We start from the raw sequence: 26,400 nt of genomic DNA on the forward strand, positions 1-26,400 counted from the left end.
ATGCTGTATCCAACAGTACAACACCTCATCTCGTGTGATATAGCTTAATACACGGATATTGCGTTCCAGCCACCCAAAAATATTATATAAACACCAATTTCAAACACTTTATATTTTTTCATATAAATGACACGTAAAAGAAGTAAAATATGAAATAAACATAAACCTTAAATTATGATTCGTCAGTATATGGAAGAAGATGTTATATTGTGTTGTGTTAGGTTATAGAATGTTGTGTTGTAGAATGTTATATAATCTTATGTCATATTAGGTTTAGAGGCTTTTGGGACACCTTCTAGAATGAACTTAGAGTTAAACACCTGACTGTGTTGGTTAATTTCGTGTAACAGCACCAAGTGACAGTCACAGTGAAAGTGCTCCCCCTGGTGGCTGAGATCCGTAAGACTTTAATTGAAAGCTCATCGTCTTGGAGCAGAGCAGCGGCAGTCTTTCAGTCCGGCGGTGGCGTTCACACACACACACACACACGTCCTACGTTCGCATCCTGGATATGAACACCTGATTTTTCTTTTCTTTCTCAGCAGCAGGATGGAGAGCTAAAGAAAAGAAAACAGAAACAAAACAGATCGCCATGCCCTGCGCTTACTGACTCACACACACACACACACACACATTTCCAGCACAGAGAGAGAATGATTCAGCCCGAGCTCCACAATCATGTGTCTCCTAACACGGAGTCCGGACCTGCAGCCGCAGCTCCAGCATCCCCCAGCCTGCTGCACAGGATGCGCAGAGTCTTCACCAGGTGAGCGGAGAACGCGCAGCGCTCGTGCCCCCCGCGCGCGCTGCTCATCCACGAGCTCGTGCGTGCACGCGCGAGCAAGACGTGGGCTCTTTCTTCAATCTCCCATGCGTGATGCATGACTAAAGACTCGCGCGTGCGTGCATGTGTGCGTGCGTGCGTGCGTGTGTGTGATTTGTTTCCAGAATTGTTATTGTGTGTTGCAAAAAGAAATGTTACAAGGTTACAGCCTAGGCAATATAAACAGGTTGTTTCCTGATGCACCTGTGTGTGTGTGTGTGTGTGTGTGTGAGAGAGAGAGAGAGATTCATTTTTAGATCAGTATTGTGTGTTGCAAAAGAAATGTTACAATGGTACAGCCTAGGCAATATAAACAGGTTGTTTCTTGATGCACCTGTGCTGTGTGTGTGTGTGTGTGTGTGTGTGAGCATCTGAAAAAGCATTTTAATCCTGTGTATCATCTTGCTAAAACCTGGAATCTTGTTTTGCAATTTTTTTTTTGTGAATTTTTTTCCCCATCTCTCATCTTTTGTCTCATGTGTATGTGTGTGTTATCATAAGTCATGCGCTTTAAGAATTCCACACTAAAGGTGAGCAAATCATGAGCTGAAAATTTTAACAGAAAGAAGATAATAAGCTGGAGGACATGTCTGCTTGGACTGTCTTTCTAAGAGAGAAAGAGAGAGAGAGAGACAGAGAAAGATAGAGGGATTTGTTAATGGGGAGTGTATCAGAAGTGTATGCAGTGCAATTACAAAGCACAGGATTACAGTGTGTCAGTGTGATGGAGCACATTTCTGTCCTACCATAGACGAGCGCTTCTTTTCTTCTGACAAAGTGGCATAGAAAGTGTAAGCGAACCGATGGTGTAATGAAGAATCAAATTCCAGCTGTGTGTACGGGTGTGTGCATGTGGGTCTTGTTTGTGTGTGTGTGTTCTGACGAAGCCACAATGGGTGACAGCTGGTGCCCCTGACTCAGACCGCTCACGTTCTCTGTCCTTACCATCTGCTGGAGCTTTTCAAGCCCGGCTTTATTCCCTCCTTTATCTGCGTAACAATGTGGTGTACGGTGGAATGTTTGTGGCGAGCTCAGATTCCCTCCGGCTCATCCGAGAACAGAGAGGAATCCGCTCTGGGCCAGGCATTAATCACTGAGGGTGGTCCTCCAGGCAGAATGGATGGTTTCATAGAGTGGGGTTTATGCCTGTGTACTAACCAGAGCTGTTAGAATTATTTCTATAAAGACCACAGTGCTACTGAGTTCACAAATATTACTGCTTAAAGTTTTCTATCCCAGCAGAAATTCTTTATTTCAAACCACAAGTTTATATTAATGTACCCATTCTAATATGTATACTGCTGTTTCTGTATTAAACTCTATTTAACAGAGATTGTATAGACAAATGCTATAAGGAGAGATCAGATCCAACTCAGACATTTGATTGCACACAATAACATACCAGAGGTGTGAGAGTATAACATAATATGTCCCATTTATCGCAGTGATAAAATAGTGCTTGGATACCAAGGTGAAAAGTTTTCTCAGTACACCAGAGCCATGATCAGACTGCTTCTTTTCTGTCCAAAACACTGGCCTCCCAGGAACTCCTTTAATGGCAAAAACGTGTGGAAATGGCCTGGAGATCAGGTCAGATCTGTATGGGGGGGATGTGGCAAAAACTCCCAGTCCAGTTCCTAAAATTTGCAAGTGATGCTAGTGAATGATTGTGTGTACAGCTCCCACTGACAGATGCGTCTCTTCTGCTAGTTGGTGGTCTCGAGGAGAGTGTCTCTTATGTCATTTAGATTTTTTTTGTGGCGGACGATCAACACTGGTAAAAACTAAAAAAAAGAAACTAGTAGGTGCATTAGAGAACATTTCACTGACCATCTGGAGATCTGTCAGATAAATTTGAACATTAATTGCAGTTTCTATAAAGAAGTTGAAGATGCATCATGGTGTGTGGCGTGTTGGGACAGGGGTGCCATCTTGTGAGCTACATGCACCGTGAGGTTTACCTGTGCCTACTTTTTTTTTAGTTTTGGATGAGAAGTTATTTAAATGTGGTAGCGAAGGTAATAGATGAAGAAGGTAAAAAAGAAAAAAGAGACCCTGTCGGGAGAAATTAGATCTCAGTGCCAAGTAGTGGTATTTGGACGGACTAATAACGATAAATGGCAGAGCTCCATGTAACTTGGCAACCCAGGACTAATGCACTTCACTAAAATAACCATGCAGTGTAAATTAGCTTGCTTTTTGAATCGAGTGTTCACACTTTATGTGCCTTTAACTTCTAGAAGGTACATCATAGAGGTGAATTGTTCATGAATTGATTTGCAAAGGCTGGGTGAGGGATCACACCGGAAAACTCTGAATGCACAGTCACACTCGTACAGGTCCAGGGGCACTCATTCATTTTTAGCAAATACATATTCTGTTGACCAGTTATCTCCTTGAATGATGGTGTGACCTACTATGACAGTTCTTGAAGAAGTACCACTGACTTACCGTATTTCTTTTCAGAATCAGAGCAGAAAATCTAAACCCAGGCTTCAACTTATGAACATGAAACACAACATGATCTTCTTGAAATGGTGTGAAAAAATCGCATTGCCCAAAATTCAGCACGGCATGACTTGACCTTCTCTATTATTTTCACACTAGAAGCAGACCACCTGATATGCAAACCTTTTCACCAAGCCGTACTGAAACATGCTTTGTGCCATATCTATTTTCAACCTCAAGGCCCCCCACCACATCACCCCCCTGGTGGTCCGGAGCCACTAAGCGGCCGCGATTCACGTCCAAGCGTATGGCACTTCAGTGACGAGTCGCATCAGTTCTCCACACTGAATGGTTCTTAGTGCTAATCCTGTACTCTGGTTGCAGTATATCTGCATGAAAGCCCTGTTAAAAAGCTGTTATATATTACACATTGAGAGCTGTTCATATTCCCTCCTGGGCTGGCGTATTACCACTGATCCTGCTGCGTGCGAGCCCCTGAGAAGCCGCGTGACATTTATTTAACTTCTTTAAACCCACTGTACAGAATAGCATATTAGTATATGTAATGTACTCTGAATGAGAGCAGCGAAACGGCTGTTTAAAAGGACGTAACGACGCTACGGAGGCGATTATTGCCGGTCGTTTGTGAAGTTGTATAGCGAAGCGTGTAGTGAAGGAAACCTCCTCAGCCACTAAATAGAGGAATGCTTTGTAAGATCTCTCTTGCTGATAAACGGTAGCTGTTCTGAATTCATTATTTGACTTCATTAAAATGATCTATACTAGCTGCGTAAAATGCCACGTTAAAGGAAGAAGAGCATTTCCATACTGTTACAGTACCTAGATTTACGTGAACAGATATTTATAGGAATTTGTAAAGGCTTATAAAACAGGCATACAGAATGTACAAAATAAACGTATGAGCAAGTAAAGTTTAACCATTAATACATTATTAATGGTTTGTCGACTTTCCATTAGTGGCTTAAACAAGGTTGCTCTTCTCAACAGAACAGCATGAAGACGTCTTTCGGAATGCTGAGGACGATCAGTGGATATCTGACCCTTTCCTTAAATTGAATTACTGACTTCTGATTGTGCAGAACACAGTTCTGAGATTAAATACTCCTTTTATTTCTCTGTATAATCCCCTACTACAATAATGCGCTTAAAGTAGAAGGCCAGATCCATGATTTATGACTTCCTGCTTTACCTCTGAGACGCTGGCCTCCCAGGAACTCCTTTAATGACCCGAACATGTAGAAGCGGCCTGAAGCGAGGTCCAGCCGAGTTCCTGTAAAAGTCGTGTTAGTAAATGATTGTGTGTACAGTTTTCACTGACAAATGTGTCTCTTTGTTAGGATGCCGACAAGTTATTTGTGAATTTTCAAAAATTAGGAATTTCAGTTACCTGAGGGGTTACACCTTACTGCAGCTAAGAGTCTCATAACCGTAATCTGCTTGAAGATTTCTGCAAATGTCAGTCGGTTTTGTGCCTTCATTCACAAGGAATGTCATCACAAGTCCCTGTTTGACTTGAACGCCCCTCTGAGACAGTCCGGACTCAGATTCAACAAGATTGGAAAGTCGGAAATTTCTTCGGAATTGTGACTTCTTGGCATTTGGCATGCATACAGATGGAGACATTCTAGTCTACAAAAAAAGGAGACAAATATTAGGCTTAAAAATGGCAACCTATAATTGTGGACACATCTGTTTTTAAAGCTTTTGGTGTCTATTTACCTCTTGCTAGCGGCTAGTAAACTAGCGTACATTAATGGCAGGTTAACATCGGTGGGAATTCAGTATCTAAGTATCGCTCTTTGACTTAGAATGATGATGTAACGTTGATCGCCCCTGAGTGGCCCAGTGGTAAAGTGCTCGCCCTTTCATCGAGGGGTTCTTGAGTTTGATTCCCGGGTGATGCTGTTACCTCTCGCAGTCGGAGGTCTAGAGAGAGTTGATTGGCCGAGCTCTCTCGGAGGAGAGGGGTGAGAGGTACTTCGTGCTCCCACATTAATTACGGCTCTACAGACAATCAGGGGCGTCTGTGAGCTCAAGCAAGCGGAAGGAGCGGATAGCGCTGTCCTCCCAGTGTGTTACACCGCCCGCAACGGTGCATGAGCAAGCAGTTTGAAAAGATGCGGTCGGCTGACGTCACATGGTTCGGAGGAAACACATGATAGTCTTCAGCCCTCCCGACTCAGTGGGAGCCCCCTAGTGACGGCGAGGACTAGAATCCGTAACTTAAGTCGCTAATGTCTGCTTTTTGCCATTTAGAAGTGGAATGACGCGCAAAAGGCAAATAATATTTTCGAAAAAACTTTAGGTTTTTTCACTCCTCAAGGTTTTGTTTTATCATGTGCAGTTTTCATGACAGTGTTCTGTCATTGATCTGTTGCTTGTGTTCACCTGTTCTTTGTCAGTTCATTTATTAGTTTGTCCACCCTTTCTCATTTGGGTGATACCAGGTAGTGTAAGTGTAAAAAAGAATCTCTGTGCTCTGAGGTCGAAAGAGTAATTGCATGACAGGAAAGGTGGTTAAGTTAAAGTAAAATCTATTTTGTTCACCTTACCAGCTGTAGTTTTAGTCCTAAACCCATTCAAGCATTTGCAGTAACACACTTCCACAGAGAAACAGTCAGCATCAATAAAGTCCAAAGCCATCTTCATAAGTGGAACCGTCCTCAGTTATCACATCTTAAATCAGACCACATGGACTCACATGGGTACTCAGCAGAGGTGAGTGGTCTCCATGCAACAACTTCAAACAGACGATGGGCACGAGGATGGATCAGGCAGCTCCGGAGAGCAGAAGGGGTCAGGACCACTGGTGTCTTAGAAGTGCCATATGTAGCGAGAGAGAGAGAGAGAGAGAGAGAGAGATTAAGGGGCAAGGGAGGCAGGAAAGGGAGAGAGAGGGTAAGAATTAGTCACCAAGTAAAGCTAAATGTTTAAAATGTAACATTTGACCTGAGGAATCTTTAAAGGTTTCTTATTTTTTTATGTCTTTAAAAAGTGAACACAGGTTTTAGAGCCCGCTTGAGTGTGTGTGTTAATATTTTAGCTGAAATGCCTCTCAGATAATGCATGTTTTATACCCCAGACGTCCTTTATTTCACTCCACCTCTGAACATGCTGTTATGAATGTTATACTCTTAGAAGAGCAGATTGCAGCTGAGCAACAAGCCAGGGCTCTTATATGAGGTCAAACGAGGGGGGGAGGAGGGGTGGGCGGTATCTAATTGGCTTGTTCCAGTCCCAGTCAATACAATAATGGAAAAAGAACAAAAAGCAATGAATGGGTTTTTTTCCCACATTTTTTTTAGCATTCACACTAGAGACCTGTCTAAAATGCCTTTTTTGTGTTTTAATGGTCCTGTGTCTACTGATTTGGACACTGATATAATGTTACATATGAATGTGCATATGAATGCTCTCCCTATAAATTTTCGCCTTAATGATAAAAATTTTACAAGGAATTTGCCTTGACATGGAAACAATTTTCAGTATATACGAACCAACTAACGAATCGAATTGAATGCTGGCTAAAGTGCGCATACGTCCATAAGACTCTGTGTCAGTGGAAAACAAAGCGAAACAAGTTTCGAAAGAGTCAACCCATGATCCCAACATTGCCTTCAGCATGCTTTCAAAAGCTATGTAGTTTTTCACACATTTTTTTTGTAATATAAGTAATATTTTTAAACTGATTATCTGCATTTGCATTTTTATCTTATAGGAAAATTCATATCATGCTTTGAATTTCCGCCTTAAGAATTCGCCCCCAGAACTAATAAAAAAACAAATCCCCCTTTTTTCTGGCTCCCTTTTTTTCTACCGTCCTTGCTAACATTTTTGGGACCCATTGTATTATATCTTCATAAAATTTTGCACAAATTGCAAAAAACCCACAAAACACTCGCGCAATTTAGCCGGGGTTTAGCTAGGCTCAGTTTGGTCGCTTGTAAGCCAAAATTTCAGTGTGAAAAGTCATGCAAGTGGAGCCTTTGTGGTAACACTGTACATATGTGCATTACAGTAACAGCTCATAAGAAGTAAACCTGGTTCTTCGGATAGTTGTGGTTTTGCATTTACCTGTTCACCGTCCCCCTCTTTTTTTGTCTCTTGATTAAACAGGGTTACAGTTTCTTCATTTTGGAGAGGATATAATTTTCTATCGTCCTTTTTTAAAGAGTGTTTAATCAGCTCGGTGCTCGGTCAGCTCATACTGATTCTTTTATTGATCATCATTTAGTAAGCACTTAGATATGTCAGATTTCTGCTTGTGATGACTTTGAGTCTCTCTGTGACCTTCGGTGCTGCTGATGGTCCTCGAACCTTGGCTCAAACTCCAAAACCACGTCATCTCATATAGCGAGGCTATATTTCTTTTTAAAATGGACAAGTATGTAAACGTAACATTAAAAAACCTTTCACAGTTGAAAAAATCAAGAACTTTACTCGCCTGATAGCTCAGGCTGAAACGCGGGACGCTTATCTGTCCAAGACATTGCAGCGTTTTCACAAACCTTTGATCCAAGATCTTCTGGTGTTCGGAGACAGGATTCAGAAATGTAAGATATCACACATTTTATTAATCCACCGCCTGACTGGTGAAAGACTGAGTAAAAAAAAAAAAAAAAAAAGTCTTCTTCTCTGAATCCATTACAGGCAGTGCAGTCTTCCTCAGCGCTATCTCTTGGGTAAAGTAGCGCTGATGGCAAAGAGGCAATTATGGTGTACAGTAGAAAACGGAAGTGCCATTTCCTTCATTGGAAATCTTTTGTTTCAATTACAGACTTGCCAGATTTTCCTCACTCACCTCATTATATGATGTATGGATGGTCTATTGTGTGATAATGACACGGGGTATCTCAGTAATTGTAGCTGTGCAGGTAGCAATCAATAAAAGCCGGCATACTTTTTTTCCCTCTATTGCACAGAGAAAATATGATCAGAGAGAGAGAGAGAGAGAGAGAGATTTTTATATCTACAAGCTGAATGAAAGTGTTTTGTTCACATTTTTTAATATGTAGCCGTGAGGTTGATCATAATTCTTTTAGTGGGAGATGTTTCTAAGTTGTCCAGCTGGTTTCAGCTTAAAGAAGAAGTTTGAAATGGATACTGTTTAGAAAGTTTAACTGTTATCTTCACAAAGAGCCTAGAGGAAAAAAAAATACCAAAAGATTTCCAACCTGTGAAAAAACTTCAGTCTTTTGTCTTGCTTTTTGGTCTTATAATTTATTCATTTCATTGACTTAGGGAACGAGTAGGGGAACACACTGTACTGTACAGGGTACCAATCCGGCCCAGGGCACACACTTACACTACAGGCAATATTGGGGACGCCAACTAGCCTAATCTGCATGGAAGAAACCTCAGTACCCAGAGGAAACCCAACAGCACAGGGAGAACATGCAAACTCCACGCACACAGACCCTGGAGGTGCAAGGTGACTGTGCTAACCACTATGGCACCATGCTTGCCGTGTGACAGAAGGTATACTGAACTTAAACCTTCAGGTGTGTTAAAAGAGAAATCTAATGATTAAACATCAAGTGTGGTATTTAATCTATAAAACTCTGTGTAAACAATGTTTATATAGTGGTGAGTGCAGGGTGTCAAAGCTTATTTGAGACAATATTATCTCTGTTACATTTCACACCTGAGTTTAATCCGCTGCTATTAACTGAGGTTTAAGGAGTCTGGCGAGATCCATTCACTAGTTTGAAAGCTTGGGCACTGAGTCACTGCTGCCATTTAATACATAAAAAAATCCTCCCAGCCTGGCAACCTGGTAGATAATATGTGGAATGCTTTGAATTCATGGAGGAAAAGACATAGTGAGGCTTTTGTGGTCGTTCTGGACTATCGAAGCCATTCATGTGAGCAGCGTGAGGAAATAGAGGCAACTCTGGAATTTGCTCTCTTAGACGAAGCCGCTGTTTGTCTTTTAATTCATCTTTTAAAATACCCCGAAAAATTTTACATGTTACATGAGCTAAATCAATCTGATAATATGCATCATCACAAAAAATAATAACAATATGGTACCGTGATAATGGTAAGTTTGAATTCACATGAATCAAGTTGAGATAAATTGTGCGAACAGGAACTCCTGTCCCTAACCCTAACCCTAACCCTAACCTCTGACTCCTGTCTGGGACTGTTGTGCTATAAGCAGTCACTAGGTGCATCTACAGGAACACCACTATTTCAGTAATAGAAGGAAAACTTTGATACTGGAATATAACTGGAATAAAAGTCCATTATGTTGCAACAGTCCTGCTCTGTATACATTTTAATGGGAATAAGAGGTGTGGTGTAAACCTTTAATAATCTGTCCATTAGATAAGTATTAACTGTGTAAGCACCTGATCTGATTGATTATCTCTCTTGTTGAAATAAATATATTATTTCTATGCGGGTTTGGTAACATAAGGTGACGTAATTTCCTGACTTTGCTTCCATCAGGCAGATATGTAAGTTTCAATAAATTTCTGCCCAGCGGTCAATTTAAGACACGCCCACAGTTTCTCAAACATGCGGTTTCTGATCTGGCACATAACTGCTCATGACGTCCCTTCCACTTAACATTTTGATTTCATTTATGGCGCAGGTTTAACTTCAGGCAATTACTTAAGGACTGGAAAAGTTACATTAAATTCTGTTCAGCCAGTTTTGTGTGATGCTGAGACAAAACCTGGCTGGACAGACATACAGACATACAGACAGAAAATTTTCGCAGACTAGTTTCGGGTTCTCTAATGTTTGAAACATAAAGATGTCATTGCAAGAGCGAGTTCTGACCAATGTACAGAAAAAAACCCTGCTTTTATTTATATAGACAGAATTACAAATTTTATTTAGTTTGCTATTTCTATATGTTTAATTTTAAAAATTAAAATTTTATTTGTCACATACACAGTCATACAAAGTATGATATGCAGTAAAATACTTATATGACCTTAAAAAAAAAGATTATCAATAAGAAATAAATTATGAAATAAAATAAAAAATAAAATATCGAAAAGCTTTAGCTATGAAAAGGAAAACAAAATAAAAAATATTTAAAAACTTAGCTGTACAAATATAGAAAATTTAGCTATACATAGAAAATTTTACTGTTTATAGTTTCTATATGTTAATAAGCAGATTATGTTAATAAGCAGCTTGTTACCCGGATACTGAAGACCTTCCTGTGGTAAAGAACTTCATGGCGGACTGTTAGAAAGGGTCGTTATTCAACGTTAATCGTCATCTTCTGTGTAGAATTTAGCAGCACTGTGGTTATTTGTTGTGTGAAAGGAAGCAGGAGTGTCGGGCTGGTGAGTAGTGAGTAGTGAGATCTAAGAGCAGGCTGAGCGGTGCAGATATCTTTTTGTCCCGATCCCTATTTCTGCTCATATTGAGGGATATTAAACAAATTTCCTCAGCGATGTGACTGGCTGTTTAATCATTGGCTGTAATTAGGGATTCAGTCAGAAGGACTCACATGGCTTGACTCAGCAGGGGACAAGCTGCAATTAAGTTTGGTACTCAGTCTTCATTGTAAAATCCTCAAGACTTTAATGAGCCTTGCAGTTTTGTTTGCATCTTAATGCGCATTTGTCTTGACGAGCTTCATAAGACATTTATAAGCAATTTAATCCAAGTGTCTTAATCAGTGCGTTTCACTGGAATGCTCCTTTTTCCTTGATGTGCTGAAATGCTCTTTCTTATTTTTTTTGTTTGTTTTATTCTTAAGTTAAATGCACATGTTGATGCAGGTCTATGACTTAATATACATTTGAGTTTAGGACAAGTAATTAGCAAGTAATTATCAGACTTCACATGAGCTGAGTGAGGTGTATTAGAACTAAGACGCAGATACATTTGTGCTGTGGCAACGAACAAACAGCTGCAACAGATGTTTTCTAAAACACAGATTAATTTTTATTCAACCTTGGCAAAACAATGTGGTTGATAAATAAGGGATTTACACTTGACAGCTTAATCCGTTTGTGAAATTGCATTGACTCATCATCTGTTATATGATTTGAAATTTCATATTATTGAGCATCTTTGTATGTAAATTTCAAAAGTCAAACTCAAGTGGATCCTACTACCATAGGATACGATAGTAGGATTTTTTTTTTTGTCCAGCTATGAATAAATCTGCCAAAGTTACAAAGACTTTTTAAATACATATAAACGTTCGAGTTACAAACCTTCGAAGACATGGACATGCATTTGCGCACGTTTTTTCACGGAAAAAAACAGCGTACATTGTCATCCCAGGATGTCGAGAAGCAAGTGTAAAAGCAGCGTCGATGACACTGGTACTGCTAAGAGCGGCAAGCAACAACGGCGGAGACAAAAATGAAAATAATTGAGAGAATTGAGCGAAGTGAAAAAGATGAATTGTACCACCATCAGCGCGATTCTAAACAAGGGCAAGAACATGGAATATGCTAGTTTTATACTGTATAGCCAATTCTGTTAGTATCCCAGTACCTAGACAATGTTTGTCGGACTTACGAACAAATTGGACTTATGAACATGTTTTCGGAACAGAGTATTGCTGTACTGAAGAAAAGGCAGAAAAAAAAATTGAAGAATAAAAAGTGGTTAATGGATCTCTTTCCTAGACCTTAAACTGATTTTGAAGAAAAAAATTTTAATATATAAATCATGGGAGATTTTAAAAAAAATATTAAAAGGGTAAAAAAAGATATGTAAAATCTATAGGCCCTGATATCTTAATTAGAATCACTGAGCTCTTACAGTACGTAATAATTAGTCTGCGATCTAAAAAAGTAAAAAAGCAATGTTAAAATCTTCCAGATGGAAATACAAGACGAAGGTGTATTTAGGATCTGTTGTTACATCCTCCCCTGATTAGGGATTTTTTCCCCCTAAGAACGAAACGTGAGGACGTACAATCTGATGTGATAAAAACAGTGTTAAAATGCAAGGCATGTCTCATGTCTCGGTACTCAGTTACCCTGCAGTTGCTGTGTTGCTACTCCTGCCTCGCAGCTCAGCAGATGATCAAACACAAATCGCTGGAGCTGTCTGAGAGAAGCAGCAACACATGTTTGGAGGACTGACTGAAACTAATAAGCAAGAGGTCAGTCTGTGTGCCAAACACTGCATCTCAGTCCTGTACTGCTCCATCGCTTTGATTATGGTGCTCATCTAATAAAAAGAGACAAGAGGAGCTGTCTTTGGGCTAAACATAAAATATTTGATAATTCATAAAATATTTGGGTTCTCAATTAATCATCCTTTCAGCGCACAGAGTCAAACAGGATGGTTTTACTTGATGCTGGATTGCTTCCAGTGGAAAATGATTAATCAAAATGAAGTCGAGAGTGGCACGTCAAAGTGTCAGCTTTGCCGCCGAATGAAGGACACTGTGGGTGCAATTTGTCTGTGCATATGCCACCGGGTGGCAGCTGGATCGCCTTTGATATGAGCGATGGCGCGTCTCAAAGAGAAACCGTGTATTTCATTATAGCTTCTTGCAAAATTCCGTCCAGAGGGATTGCATCGTGCGGAATGGCACAATACCCGACAGACATTTTGATGTATGTTTTAGATGCAGAGGTCTCCGGCTATCATCTGCGTATCATCGTGAGGTTTGAATGAAAGAGCCGCCATGGCTATAAAAAGTCCCTGCAGCACTCTGGCACATCGAGATCCCTGCTGACTGTCGGCTTTTTATCGCTACAGCCCGAGCAGTTAAAAAGGCTTGTAAGTTAGTCATGCGGCACTTCAGTTCACCGGTACTGACTACACTACACAGGTTTTGCTCTGACATCCTGTATTGACTATTTCACACACACACAATAGGCGCTTTCTCCTTTGCCTCCAACAACATTGTTATGTTTTTTATCGATATTCTGTTGCTTGTGCAAAAAGGTCTGGTGAATGCCAGTTGTTCTGTATGGCTACTTTGATAACACGTTCGGTGTGTAGGACCGAAGAATATAAAGCTAAAGTAAAGAAGCATTAAATTCCATGAGATGAGTTTTTAAATAAAGTTCTGTAAAAAAAAAAAAAAAAAAAAAAAGCAGCAGTGAGATGAGTTATAAAAAGAGTAGACGATTAATAGAGACAGATGGAGTAAGAAACATTGTGCTTTGCCTGGTAATTAAAAAAGGCTGGGCTGTCTTTTACAGGAAAGCCTTCATCTGACACGCCTCACTAGAATAAAATGGCAGCTGTTCTCCCTGTCCTAACCTTGAAGGTATTGATGCTGTTTTCAATGTTTTAATCCCTACACCATCAACTCAGTCCTATTTTAAAGCTGGTTTGTTAGTGACGGTTGTAGTAGTAACTGTAATATATAATTTACATACGTAAATTATGTCATTTAATACAGTGGTACCTCCACATATGAATTTAATCCGCTTCGGAGGAAAAAAAAAAAACACAAAAAAATATGTAAACTTGCTTCACTTGGCTTTCCACTGACGCAAAAAAAGTTGTAAGCGGTTTCGGACGTACGCGCAACTTAGCAGGCGTTCAGCTTGACTTTGTTCTGTCGCTCGTATACCGAAAATGCTTCACATGCCGAGGCACATTTTCTTCTCTTAAGGTGACAATTTTATTTATTTTTTTTGTTTTATTTTATTAGTTGTATGTTGAAGTACCACTGTACCTCACTTAATTAAGCTAAATGCTATCTAGCACCCAGATATGCTTAGATCCTGTAGCTTTGCTAAGCCCTCAGCAGCATGAAAAGATTATAACAGCAGGTGTGTGATACAGTAACACATTATAAATCCAAGTCTAATCATATGCTAACGTTCAGAAACTATTTTGACCACTAGTGTGGTTCCTGGAGGACACATTTATATAAGCGCTATGGATTATTCATCAGAAAGCTAACACTAACTTGTTGACTTGTTATATTTTCCTTTAAAGTTTAAATAACATACTACACTATTTTTTGTCTCAGTATATATAAGGAATATATTTGTTTGGAGTATTTTGGAGATATTATGTAAAAAGATATTTCAATTTTTTTTAAACATTTTAGATGACTCACTAACTCATCATCTATACAGTACAGCTTTATCTTGTGTACAGGGTCACGGGGGCCTGGAGCCTATCTCCAAAGAGTTGATGTATTAGGTGGGGTACACCCTGGATGGGGTGCCTATCCATTACAGGGTACACACATACACGGGCAATTGGGGACTGTGGGAGGGAACCGGAGTTCCCGGAGGAAACCCCCTAAGCACGGGGAGAAGGTGTAAACTCCATGCCCAAGGTGGGAATCGAACCCGTACCCTGCAGGTGCAAGGCGACAGTGCTAACCACTATGCCACCGTACCGCCCATTTTACATCGCACTGATCACCAAATAAAATCAAAGCTTCCAAGATATGCAGCATTCTCAGAATTTGCTCAAGATCCACGGACCAGGATGATGTGCTTACTGAAGATGAATAACTGAATTACATGCTACGAGTCAGTGTCTGCAGATGGCTTGAGGCCGATTTTCCAGCACTGATTTTTCCCTAGTGGTGTTTTTCTGTCCTCCAAAGAGTGACGTAAAGCGAGGAACATCGGCACATAATCAGGGCATTGATGGTAGAGAGCCTATTTGAACCCTTCACCACGGCTCTGAGGGTTATTCAGAACAGAAACACACACACTTAGAGCTTTCCCTCAATCTTTTTAGTGTCCGAGCCAGAACGAGACCAATGGAGCATTTGTACTTTTCACACAATGACAGATTGCCTTATTGGGGGGTAATATGGGGGAAGCTCATTTAGAGCTGTTTATTAGTATAGACCATATGTCCTCCTGTATGTTAGTACTCATTTTTTGAGATGGATGAGATTCAGAGGCGTTTAATAGCCTTGTATATTAATATTCATAAACACTTCCTCATTTGTGTGTGACAGGAGGGTGAACGTTAATCAAAACGTCAAAGAGCCTGAGAGCACACACATCATGCCGAGCTACGTCCGGCTGGTTAATGTGTTTTTCTTGTATTCAATTAGTAGAATACTAAAGTAGCATTACTTTTTATTACTTTGAAATTATTCTTGTAAAGCAACCCCAAAATGTGAAGCAGACCGTCTGATGCGCTGAGAAAACTTTTTACCTTGCTGGTATCCAAGCTCTAGTGAAACGCTGGGATAGGTGCATTAGTGTAGCAGGGGATTATATAGAGAAATAAAATGAGTTTTATGATAATGGAGGATTATAAAAGCAGGATTTTTTTGTCTTTTCAGTGGATGATACTGATTGGTTTACTGATTAGTTGTGCATGATATGACAAAGGGCAAGAACTAACATGAAACAGTATTTTTCCCAGTATGAACAAAAAAGCAGAGCAGTGACTGCAGACATGCAGATGGGCCTTTGAGACGGTGTTAGCCGTGTTCTAGCCGAGGTGGTGCTCATGGCTTCGGTCATGAAGAGAGACCTGTGGAGGGAACAAGTCAGTAGAACCCATGGCTGTCTGGATTTAATTAGCTCACCAGTGTAGCCTTAAACTGCACAAATATTCTCAGCTGATTGGCTTTCTCTTTAGCCCCAGTGCCCCTGTCAAAATGCCCCTATACACCAGTGGCGAGTCGCTAATGAGGCCTGGGCTTGGTTAAGTGGGTCAGGCCTTTGGAGCGACCACCGGGTCATCCACCTGCTCATAGCTCCTCAGAGAAAAATATGAAATCTGTGAGTGTGGAAAAAAAGCCTTGACCAGATTATAGAGGATTCTATAAGGAAAATGGAAAAAGGCAGTAAGGGAGGAGAGATAAAGGCAGGAAATGACCAAGAGAGATGGAATTGAACAGAGAAAAGAGGAGACAGAGACCGACAGAGTGAACCCAGTACCCCTCATGCCCCATGACTCAGTAAAGACTTGTTCAACACACACATAGTGCACGTGGTTAATGAATGGCTGTATTTGTCAGGCAGTGATTCCCCGAAAAAAAAAAAAAATCCCCAGTCCTCTTCTCATGGGGTCATGAATGCTGCAACAGGAAGGACAAAGCGATTTTGTGTGTGAGGGGATGAAATCACACAAAAGACACACACCAGCTCTGGACCAAATTTAGTACTGAATTGAAATTGCCCATTTATGGACATTACGGAGGTCAGGACAAGCCGAATGAACAGCTTGTAATGGCCATTAGTCTTGGTTGCGCTGGATCGTAAATTTCATCTGTGTATTTAAAACTATGAAGACATTTAAAAAAGAAAGGAAAATCATAATGGAAAAGGAAGAAAAGTGTCTAGTTAGAAATTTCCCGGCTGTGGGACGAATTCAGACTTATCTCATCTTATCTCATCTTATCTTAGAGATGCTGATTATATGCAAATTCTTCAAATTAACACTCCCATCACTTTTCCCTGTAAATCAGGATTGTATGTAATGAATTTCCATATCGGAACATGATTGGCTCTCATATTTTATGATGCAGTAGCACTTGGTCCACTTCAATGATATGATCAGCTTGTCTTTGTTAAAAGACCGTGGCACATCAGTGACGGTGATCTGGGGGCAGAATACATTTCCAGGAAGAGCTTCATCAAGTTGATGGACTTTTAATATTAGAGATTGGTTAAATTATGAAAATGATCCTATCCTATCCTGTTTTAAAATCAGTTTAAACACATTGATTTGTAAACATGGATCCTTGTGACAACACCCACACGTCGAAACACCACAGTCATTGTCATGCTCACAGTCCTTGACTCACTCCTTTAATCACCACAGCCTATAAACTCACACTCGTCACAGTCACTCATTCACTGCTAAGTATTTGTTTAGCGCTATACTTACTGTTTGACCTACCAAGCATTTACTGTATTCAGTTTTGCTCATTTTGTTTTTTTGGCCCTGTTGTTGTCTCTGCCATGTGACAACTTTCACAAGCAACTAATAAACAGTGTATGTGTAATCACCTACATATGTAATTGCCATATTATCTTAAATAATGTTTAATAGTACGCCCTAAAAACCCTTTACACAACTTCAATTATCTATCAGGTTGCAGATTTATTATTAATTTATTCGGTGATGGTGCTTCCACTGCTGTTAATTGCACCATTTATTATGCTATGATTATTTCAGAGCGATTTGTTTTGCAAAGATTCTTTAATAGTTACACATCTATAATATTTAGTCATGAATAAATGTACTGTTCTTTTTTTAATCTGGTTAAGAGAAGTTGCTCTCAGGGAATGTTTTCGTACCATTCTTTATTCATGGCTGTGTTCTTAGGCAAAATTGGGATCGAGCTCACTCCCTTGGCTGAGAAGCGACCCCACGCATGAATGGTCTCAGGATGCTTTACTGTTGACATGGCACAGGACTGACCACTGACATTTATGAATGCTTGTAGTTATAATTCAGTATCCCAATAGAAACATCTGACAAAAAGATTTTAAAACACTGAAGCAGCAGACTTTGTGAAAATTAACGTTTGTATCATTACCTAAAATTTTGACCACGGCTATATAGTTTGGCAGATTTCGATTTAACATATGCACTCCCTACATACAGTACACTAAAGTATGTACAGTAGGAACTCATTTAACAGCTTTATGAACAGTCTTGGTTGCGCTGGTTCGTAAATCTTATCAGTGTATTTAAAACTATGAAGACATTTTATAATAATGAATATTATAATGGAAAAGGAAGAAACATGTCTTGAGACTGCAGTAATATGCAAAACTTTACAAAACTTACAGTCCCACCCCTTTCCCCTGGTAAATCAGGATTGTATATCATGAATTTCCAATAGATTTCTCATATTTTATGATGCAGTATCACCTGTTCCACTCCAATGATATGATCAGCTTGTTTACATAAGAACATAATTTATTAACAGAATAAATTTCCGGGAAGATTTTAATTTAAAAAAGCTCAAGTTGATGGACTTTATCCTTTAAAACAAAATAATGTTTTAATGTCTTGACGTGTTTGCTCTGTTTGGGTCACTATTGATTTCTAATTTTTGCCGGAAAGTTTATATACTGTACAGTATGTCACATAGATGTACAAAAGAACGTACATTCTCAGTTGTTATTTATACTGTATTTGTGAAGCTTAAAAACAGATTCCTAAGATTAAAGATTTTCCATTCATAGCAAGCGTTTCTAAATTATAGCCTTTAATTGTTAAATAGCTTATAGCGTCTACAGTACTTCCCTATAAAGGTCTTTACACACCAGAGGCAAATTTCCAGAGTGATTATTTTCACATCAACAATAATCTCACAATAGAACATTTCACAACAGTGACAGAATTTCTCTGAGCAAAATGTGCCTTTTTTTTCACCCCAGGTGAATTGTATCAGCTTTTCTCATTTGACAGGAAAACCTCTGAACGATCACAATGCAGCTTGTTGGAATGTCATTTATAAAAAAAATTCAACATTGTGAGCTGTTTGTTTCATGTAATGCAGTTAATTTACAATAAAAATGACAAAAAACACAAAGAATATAGACATACATTTTTTTTATGTTACTGTTCTGTTATAACAGAGAGATGCTATATTTAATTGCATTATACACTGCATTTTGAGTGTGTCTGGGTGCAGTGTAGTTACTGTTCTTATGTGTTGTAGTCGAGGCGGTGAAAAAATTAGAAATCATAAAGAGAAGAGAGGGTAGGGTGAGGTGAGGGTGTCGAGGCGATGGAAATAAAATGTGGAATTCGATTTCATAGCATGCATTTTTAGAGCTTGTATTACTTTTCACTTGTCTTTGATAAGAGTGTACGATGCATTTTATTCGCCTCTGAAATTTTCACTTTGTCTCATCATTTATTCGCCTCGTTCCTATTGTGTAACAACCCTAAGAATGGACACTCGCTAGATAATCAAAGACACTTATGTAAGATTCTGCTGGTTTCTTGATGAATTGCTGGACTCTCGAGTCTTGAGTGAACGTGTCTTGTCATAGACTCATTAAAAAGCACTTGTCCGCATTATAAATGTGTTTGGTTTGTATTTGTCTCAATATTATCTCCTGAGACGTTACAGTTTTTGAACTCATCAGGATTTGTTTGTCTGGCGCTAAGTGAACTTTATAATCAACTTACAAGACTGTTATATGTGTGTGCATTGTGTAGATATCTATGTGTCAAGTGGAACTGTGCTGAATATCAACATCTAAATGCTCGGCTTCAATTACTACTGTATTAGACAATTTAATTAATTTAATTTATTAGTATAAAATAATAAATAGTATCATAAGTTTATATTTGTTATAAGTACGATTTTAATATGTGAGCAATTTATTCTGATATTGTGCAGCCAACATCAAAAGACAACAACACGATGTACTCAGTGTTCGTCCTGAGAACACTGTTGCTAGGCAACTGAGATGTATGTGCACTGAGCACTTGTCATTGTAATTAAGGCTAAGTATTTTGCTAGCACATAGTCATTATATCTTATTTGCGTCATGTCTACATTGTGTATTTTGTGTCATGACAATGTGCAGGCGACGTAAAGGCGGAATGACAGTAGAAGTAAGCAAGAAATATCAGTAATATTGTTTAGCTAGATGGAAAATTGGTAAGAAAATACTCCATGTAACTTTAATTGCACTGTAATTACGCTTGATGTTGACAGCTAACCATCTGTGACGACGTGATAAGTCCCTCACGCTAAAACCTTAAACAGTAGCATTACTGTATTTACACTGATTTATTTAACAGCAGCTAAACCTTATAATATGCATGCTAAAGTAAGCTAACTTAGGTAGATTAGAGTAAGTAACGGCATAGCGATAAAATTCATTATACGATGTGTCTGATACAGTACATAGCACACTAGCTCCTACGTTCAGAAAGTATTCTGTTACTGTAGTTCTGATTCACCAGTTTGATTGCATTAGCGGTGTTCCAAGTATGCTTATATTTAGTACTAGATGTGTCTGCAACGTTATTCGCGTAGAATTTAATTGCACACTCATAAGCGTGTTTTGAAAAAGGTAAAGCGCGATCTGTTGAATATTGGAATGAGTAAAATTTTAACCTGTTACCCTGAAGTGTGTGGAATGAAGGTGTGGGATCGCGTAGATTTCAACTGCACATTCATAAACGTGTAATAAACCCAGCGTCATCTGGTAAATTTTAAGATGAACTAATCATTTTTTCAAGGTTTTTCAAAATTTTTTTCCCTTAATGTAAGGGCGTTTTACATTTAAATTTTGAAGTAGCTTTTCTTCTCTTCCCGTGGGCCAATTGCGATGAAACAAAGCCTATATGTTACCTTAAACTTGGCCAAAAATACCCATGAAAACCCCATTAAAATTAGTTTAGTAGTTTTTACTTGATGCCTGCACAAACAAACAGACAAAAATTTCCCAAAACATCTTGATGTGTTCTATTACTCATTTTACGTCCCACTAAATAATTTTTTCGCAAGTATCTATAATGTACAGCTGCATAACTGCATTCCAGTTCCTAGTTCAAGACCCCATGTCCCCACATGTCCTTCCTTACGAATTTCCACCTTAAGAACAAAAATTTTAGAAAAATAATCATTTTTGGCATATACAAAGCATTTTCAGCATACGAATGAATAAACCGAACCGAATACAGACTAAGTTTCGAGTATATGTATATGTATGTTTCCAGTCAGAGAAAGCTATTTCGAAAAAGTAAACCGGATACCAACGATATCAATCATGCATTTAAAACCTACATGTTTTTTTTTTTCTTTTTTCTCCTCACATGAAAAGATGAGATCAGATGATAAGAGATAAGATGAAAAGCAAGACAATATTTCATTTCGACCACGTCCTCATGTAATAACAAAGACAAAGCAGCTCCATGTCAAATGAGACATTACTACGCCGCAACCAGTTTTTACTGCATAAGTTGTACAAATTCTTACTGCATTCACACATTTTTTTTGCGGACGTGCTGGATCTGTGGCTTATTGTGACGTATAGATACTGACAAATCAATATTGAATACTGATCATTAAACAAAAGATGCTATTCTTTAAGGACCGGAAAAGTTAGACAGCATCCACCAGCTTGAGTGTGAAGTCTCTCAGAGACTCATTAATGGTCTATTTCTGTCTCGCAGGATGTGAGGTCATGGCGTGTCAAATAATTTTTAGCATCATTACCAAGATAGACCGCCTCTCGGGGAGACATGAAAGACTTCTTCACTTTGCAGCTACAGATTGAATACGCTTTCTGTCGGAGTGGGACAGGCGTGTAGTAGATGCAGATGAGCATTAATACGCGTCTGATGCTAATGACAGACGTGCTAATGCACTGGCGTTCCCATTAGCATAACTTGAAGAGGAAATCTGTTAAATGGACTCCAGGAGGATTTAAAGCATGTACATTATGCATTCCTATAGTCACTCTCAAGTATTGTCATAGTGCTTTAGAGTCTCTTATGGCATCATGCTAAAAGGTTTGGATGTATGTGCTTGATTTTAAATATTCTCTGACTTGTGAACGTGTGAAGCCCTAAGCTTTTTGTACCTCTGTGTGATGTTTTTTCATTGAAGTCGAAGAAGGATCTGCTAGCGTTTTAATTAAATATAAATCTTCTAAAGTAGGTAGACTAGTAGAATTGCCTACTGACTGTCTTCCTGTCAGCTCAGCACCCTGCACCATGGCACTCTGGAAATTTCGCTTTGAGCTGTTGTTTCATACGGACTTCATACAGACTCACAAGCACCTTCAGTCCTCCACTGGGAGTTTAAGCAAATAAAGATTTAAGATGTTCATTTTGTTGCGATTCAGTGCCTTATTCAGACTGGATTAGTTTTACCTAAGGAAATAATAGCAATAAAATGACAAGATATTCTGTAAAGTACATTCACTTATCGTCTATACCGCTTATTTATGGTCGCGGGGGGCCTGGAACCTGTCCCAGGAGACTTAGGGCACAAGGCGGGGTACAACCTGGACAGGGTGCCAATACATTGCAGGGCACATACACTCACATACACTCTACAGGCAATTTGGGAATGTCAACTAGCCTAACCTTCATATCTTTGGACTTTGGGAGGAAACCAGAGTACCTGGAGGAACTCAGAGACGGGAATCGAATGTGGTCAGGAACCGAACCCGGACCCTGGCGGTACAAGGCGACAGTGCTAACCACTAAACCACTGTGCCGCCTCATTAAAGTACAGTAATGTACTCCAAAATATACAGTACTGAAATAAAAAAGACGAACAATAGTATCTTGTTGTCATCTGTGAATTTATTTCTCCTGAAAGAAACTAACCTACATTAACATATTGATTTACCACGGTATGCGTGATGTAAGTGTTGGAAGTGTGTGTGCACCGCCTCGCCCTAGACAGTGTTCATATCGTTCACACAGATGTTTTTTCTCTGGCCTGGAGGTCAGGTTCCCCCTTCTGCGTTATGATTGGCTATAATAATTTAATTTCATCTATGATTGGTTAGATGCTTTACTTTGTATGAAAGGCAGCCAATCAGTGCCTCTTCCACAGTCAGAGACCCAGTGGATGGTCGTTCTCATAGAGTTAACTTCCATCAGGAATGAAAGCAAAATTTCCCTCCAGAAAACTCGTCAAGAAAGCAAATATTAACCCCAAGTGGCCAGAATTAATATCCCAACAGGAAAGAAATGACTAGATCACGAGTTTACATGGCTCGTATTTATCTGTTTAACGTTCTATCAAATATTTTCACCACCTCCCTCATTCCCATTGAAAATTCATTAAATCATCCCCAGATCAGGTCAAACTGTTCCAACTGAGATGTTAATATGATAAATTTTTATTCTGACTCATTCTGATTTTACCAGCAAATTGAGGTCCATGAAAATGCACCTACTGAGCATGAGGCAGTATTACTGCCTGGATAGGAGGCCAGTGCATCACATTAACCCACATTAAAGACATTCTTTCACCACTAGGGGCAAATTAGATTAAATCTATGTACTAACGTGTTTTTGGTAGGAGGGAGGAAACCAAATACTCCAGGAGACACGTTGAGAAATCTTTCCATATTAGTTGTTTGGGCCTGCACTGTGGTTTAGTGGTTGTTGTACACCACTCTGCCACATGTATATCAATCCAGTAATAATGAAAATCACACTATCATGTGTCATTTAGTAGAGGACGGGTTTCCCAATTTAGTTCTCTCAAGAATGTTAGCTTAGGACATTTTTTCTCGCTACTGTCACCTCTGGCTTGTTCAGTAGAGATTTTAACTAAATATATTAATATTTAGATTTCTGTAAAGCTTTTTTTTGATTGTGTGGTGATGTTTTTTAATCAAATCACTGAACAAGTGAAGGTACATTAATCTGAGTTTAATTTTATTAATTTAATTTTAAATTAATTTTGAGCTGTGTCTTGTGCTGTTGTCATGTAAATCAGTTATGTAACCTATTTATAATGCACAATGTAATATTTTAGTGCACTATCTACTGTAAAGAATATTATTCACTCCTAAGATTTAATACATTGTGACACCAAATATTTTCCTGGTACTTTATGCCGAAAGGTGAGGGGAATAAACCATGGAGGTGGTGTACACTACTCTCAATCTGTTTATGGTTTATTTCTCTTGATGTCTTCACTTATTGTGCTGCTCCAGGGTTAAATCTCAAATAACATAAAATGGAAAGTTGATGCGCTATGTATTGTACGGTGTAGAATTTCTTGTTCTACACACTGAGTACAGTTAAACCCTTGATTGCAAGCATAATTTGTTCCGGAAGCCTGCTTGTATATCAAAACACTTGTATATCAAAGTGAATTCCCTTTATGAGAAATAATAGAAATGCTCCACAACCCAAAATATTAATATAAAAATAATTAATACCAAATATAAAGTCAAAATAAAACAAATTAACCTGCACTTACTCCTGCTCCCTCCTTTCTCCCTCCACTTGTCTTGCGCAGTAGCCCCCTCCCTCCTCTCAAATAAGAGAGAGAATTGGCTCAGCTGTGTGATCTTGTGACGCTCGCCAGACAAAGCGTATGCGTATTAGTTGTATATGAAGCCTTCGCTCGTTTATGAAGTTAAAATTAATTGCAAAATTTTGCTCATCTTGCAAAAATCTCACAGTCCACTGTAGTGCACTTGATCAGGCGTTAGAGAGAAATTTAGGATTCTACCTTGTGTTAGAAGCTAGCTGACTTTGTAGTTTTTGTTAGCCATGAACAGAACAACAGAAATGGTCTTTACGACAACAATTACTAAAGTGACAATATCAAAATGTGTTTTCTTGCTGAAAGTGCTTCCGTGACTGGTTTAAAATGTAGGTTTTGTCGGGCAGCTGCTCTCTCCTCTTTAAAGGTACAATAAGTCCTCTAGTACTAACACAATTGGCCATACACAGTATATAACTATTTATGTCAAAAGAACAAGCAATGTCTGCCATCTTTTCACCTGACTCCATTCTCTCAGTTACTTTCATTATTGCTTGGTGCTTCTTAGTATTACCAGCTTCATCACCGCTGCTTTTACACTTACTTCAGGACATCCTGGACTTGTACTGCACTTGCAGAGGATGCACGCTGTGACAATGTACGCCGGACATGTGATCTAACTTCTTTGAAGGAACTTTTGTATCTTTGAGAGTTTGTAACTTGAATGTGCGTATATAGGAGACTTACTGAACTGCGTACTGTCACTGAATGTTTTAGTGGTTCGCAGTACCGGACTGCACCGGGTTACTTTTACCTATGGATGAATTAGAAACAGATCATATCTCAGGTATAGGATGGACCGGTTGGGCCAGATTTTACCGGTAAAGCTGCATTAAATACAGTATATTTGGTTCAATTATGATCTAATTTTGGTTCAGATTTAAAACACTAAATTATACTTTAGCAAAATGTAATAGATAAAGCTGGTCTGGTTGGTCAGGATTAGTACTGAAAATCCTGCATCATGCACGGGAAAACAGCTTGTGATGGCAGCTGTGAAAATACAACACCAAACTCTTTTTCGCTAGGAAAAATGAAATACTTTTGCCTTTTCTGACATTTCCATGAAATGTATTCCAGATTTGTTTCCTTTATTAAGTGCACCACAGGGGTCTGCATTTTCATTTTTTATGGCCTCCTTGTCTAAAAACAGCTGATTGAATGTTTTACTTGAGCTCTGGCTCCTTAAAGTGCTTTATAGTGAGTTTGTTCCACAGGCAGGCTCAAGAGTTTTGAGTAATCATCAATATCGCTAGACTCATGCCTGACCTGCAGCCATTTTAATTCCCTTTTGTTCTCCCAGTGTAACACTTTGTCTGTGCTTACTCACAGCATTTTCTTTTTGTTGATGTGGTGTTTTTGATGAATAATGTAACTTCACCGGTCTAACATTCTAGGCTGCATGCGTTTTTTGTGTTTGTGAACGTAGGAAGGCTATCGAAACGTTTTTTTGCGATAGCGACGGAAGGTAAGAGGAAGGTAACTGTGACTGTTACAACCCATAACAAGACATATATACAGATGGTACTCAAGCGGTATTCTGGTTTTAACGCCACGCCTCACGGTGACAGCATTTGAGTTTGTGCGTTTGCTGGCTTTTACCGCTAAGTGGCGCTATATAACTACAGACTGACACCTCGGGCATCAGTTCATTCTCTCAAGAATTAATAAGCCGCAGCTCCTTTGGAGCTGCACGCAGTAGCGGATAAAAGCAAGTGAAACATTGTAGTTAAACAAATTCATAATCACAGCAACAACTAGTAAACTAAAATTATAGTACAAATGTAGAATTTTAATTAAATTAAATCTTATTAGGATCGAATTTAAGCAAAGTAAACATTACCACAGGAGCCTTTAGATTTTATCATGTGTAATTAGAAAATCTACGCATATAGTTTTTTTTGTCATCTTATATTTTGTGTTCTTTAATTTTATATTTTGTGTTCTTTAATTTTATATTTTGTGTTCTTTAATTTTGTAGTAGATTTATTAAGGAAATAAACGAAACTGAATGACCATAAAAAATTAAACATTGTCAGGACGTGCAACTGCGTCAGCAGATGTCGATGTGTTTTTGCGTTATTATAAGAATTAAATGCAGAAGGATATGATAATCATAATGTTCTTTAATAAATAATGAAAACGTTTTAACAAATTACATTTTTACATCCCAGCACCCTGTTGCGCTGTACCACTGCTGGCAAAACCTTATAAAATACAAGTG

The 26,400-nt window shown here is 38.9% G+C and overlaps 1 protein-coding gene across 1 annotated transcript in view; it reads left to right on the plus strand.

Annotated features, from left to right (window-relative positions):
* The first annotated feature begins 476 nt into the window (after nucleotides 1-476).
* The window catches only part of slc35f1 (solute carrier family 35 member F1), a 140,964-nt gene continuing 115,040 nt past the window's right edge, over nucleotides 477-26,400 (plus strand). Inside the window, exon 1 of the mRNA XM_053489551.1 lies at nucleotides 477-766. Coding sequence (XP_053345526.1) covers nucleotides 654-766 — 113 coding nt within the window. The 5' untranslated portion in view covers nucleotides 477-653. The remainder of the gene's footprint in view (nucleotides 767-26,400) is intronic.

The sequence above is a fragment of the Clarias gariepinus genome, chromosome 27, assembly GCF_024256425.1.
Source record: "Clarias gariepinus isolate MV-2021 ecotype Netherlands chromosome 27, CGAR_prim_01v2, whole genome shotgun sequence".
NCBI classification, from domain to species: Eukaryota; Metazoa; Chordata; class Actinopteri; order Siluriformes; family Clariidae; genus Clarias; species Clarias gariepinus.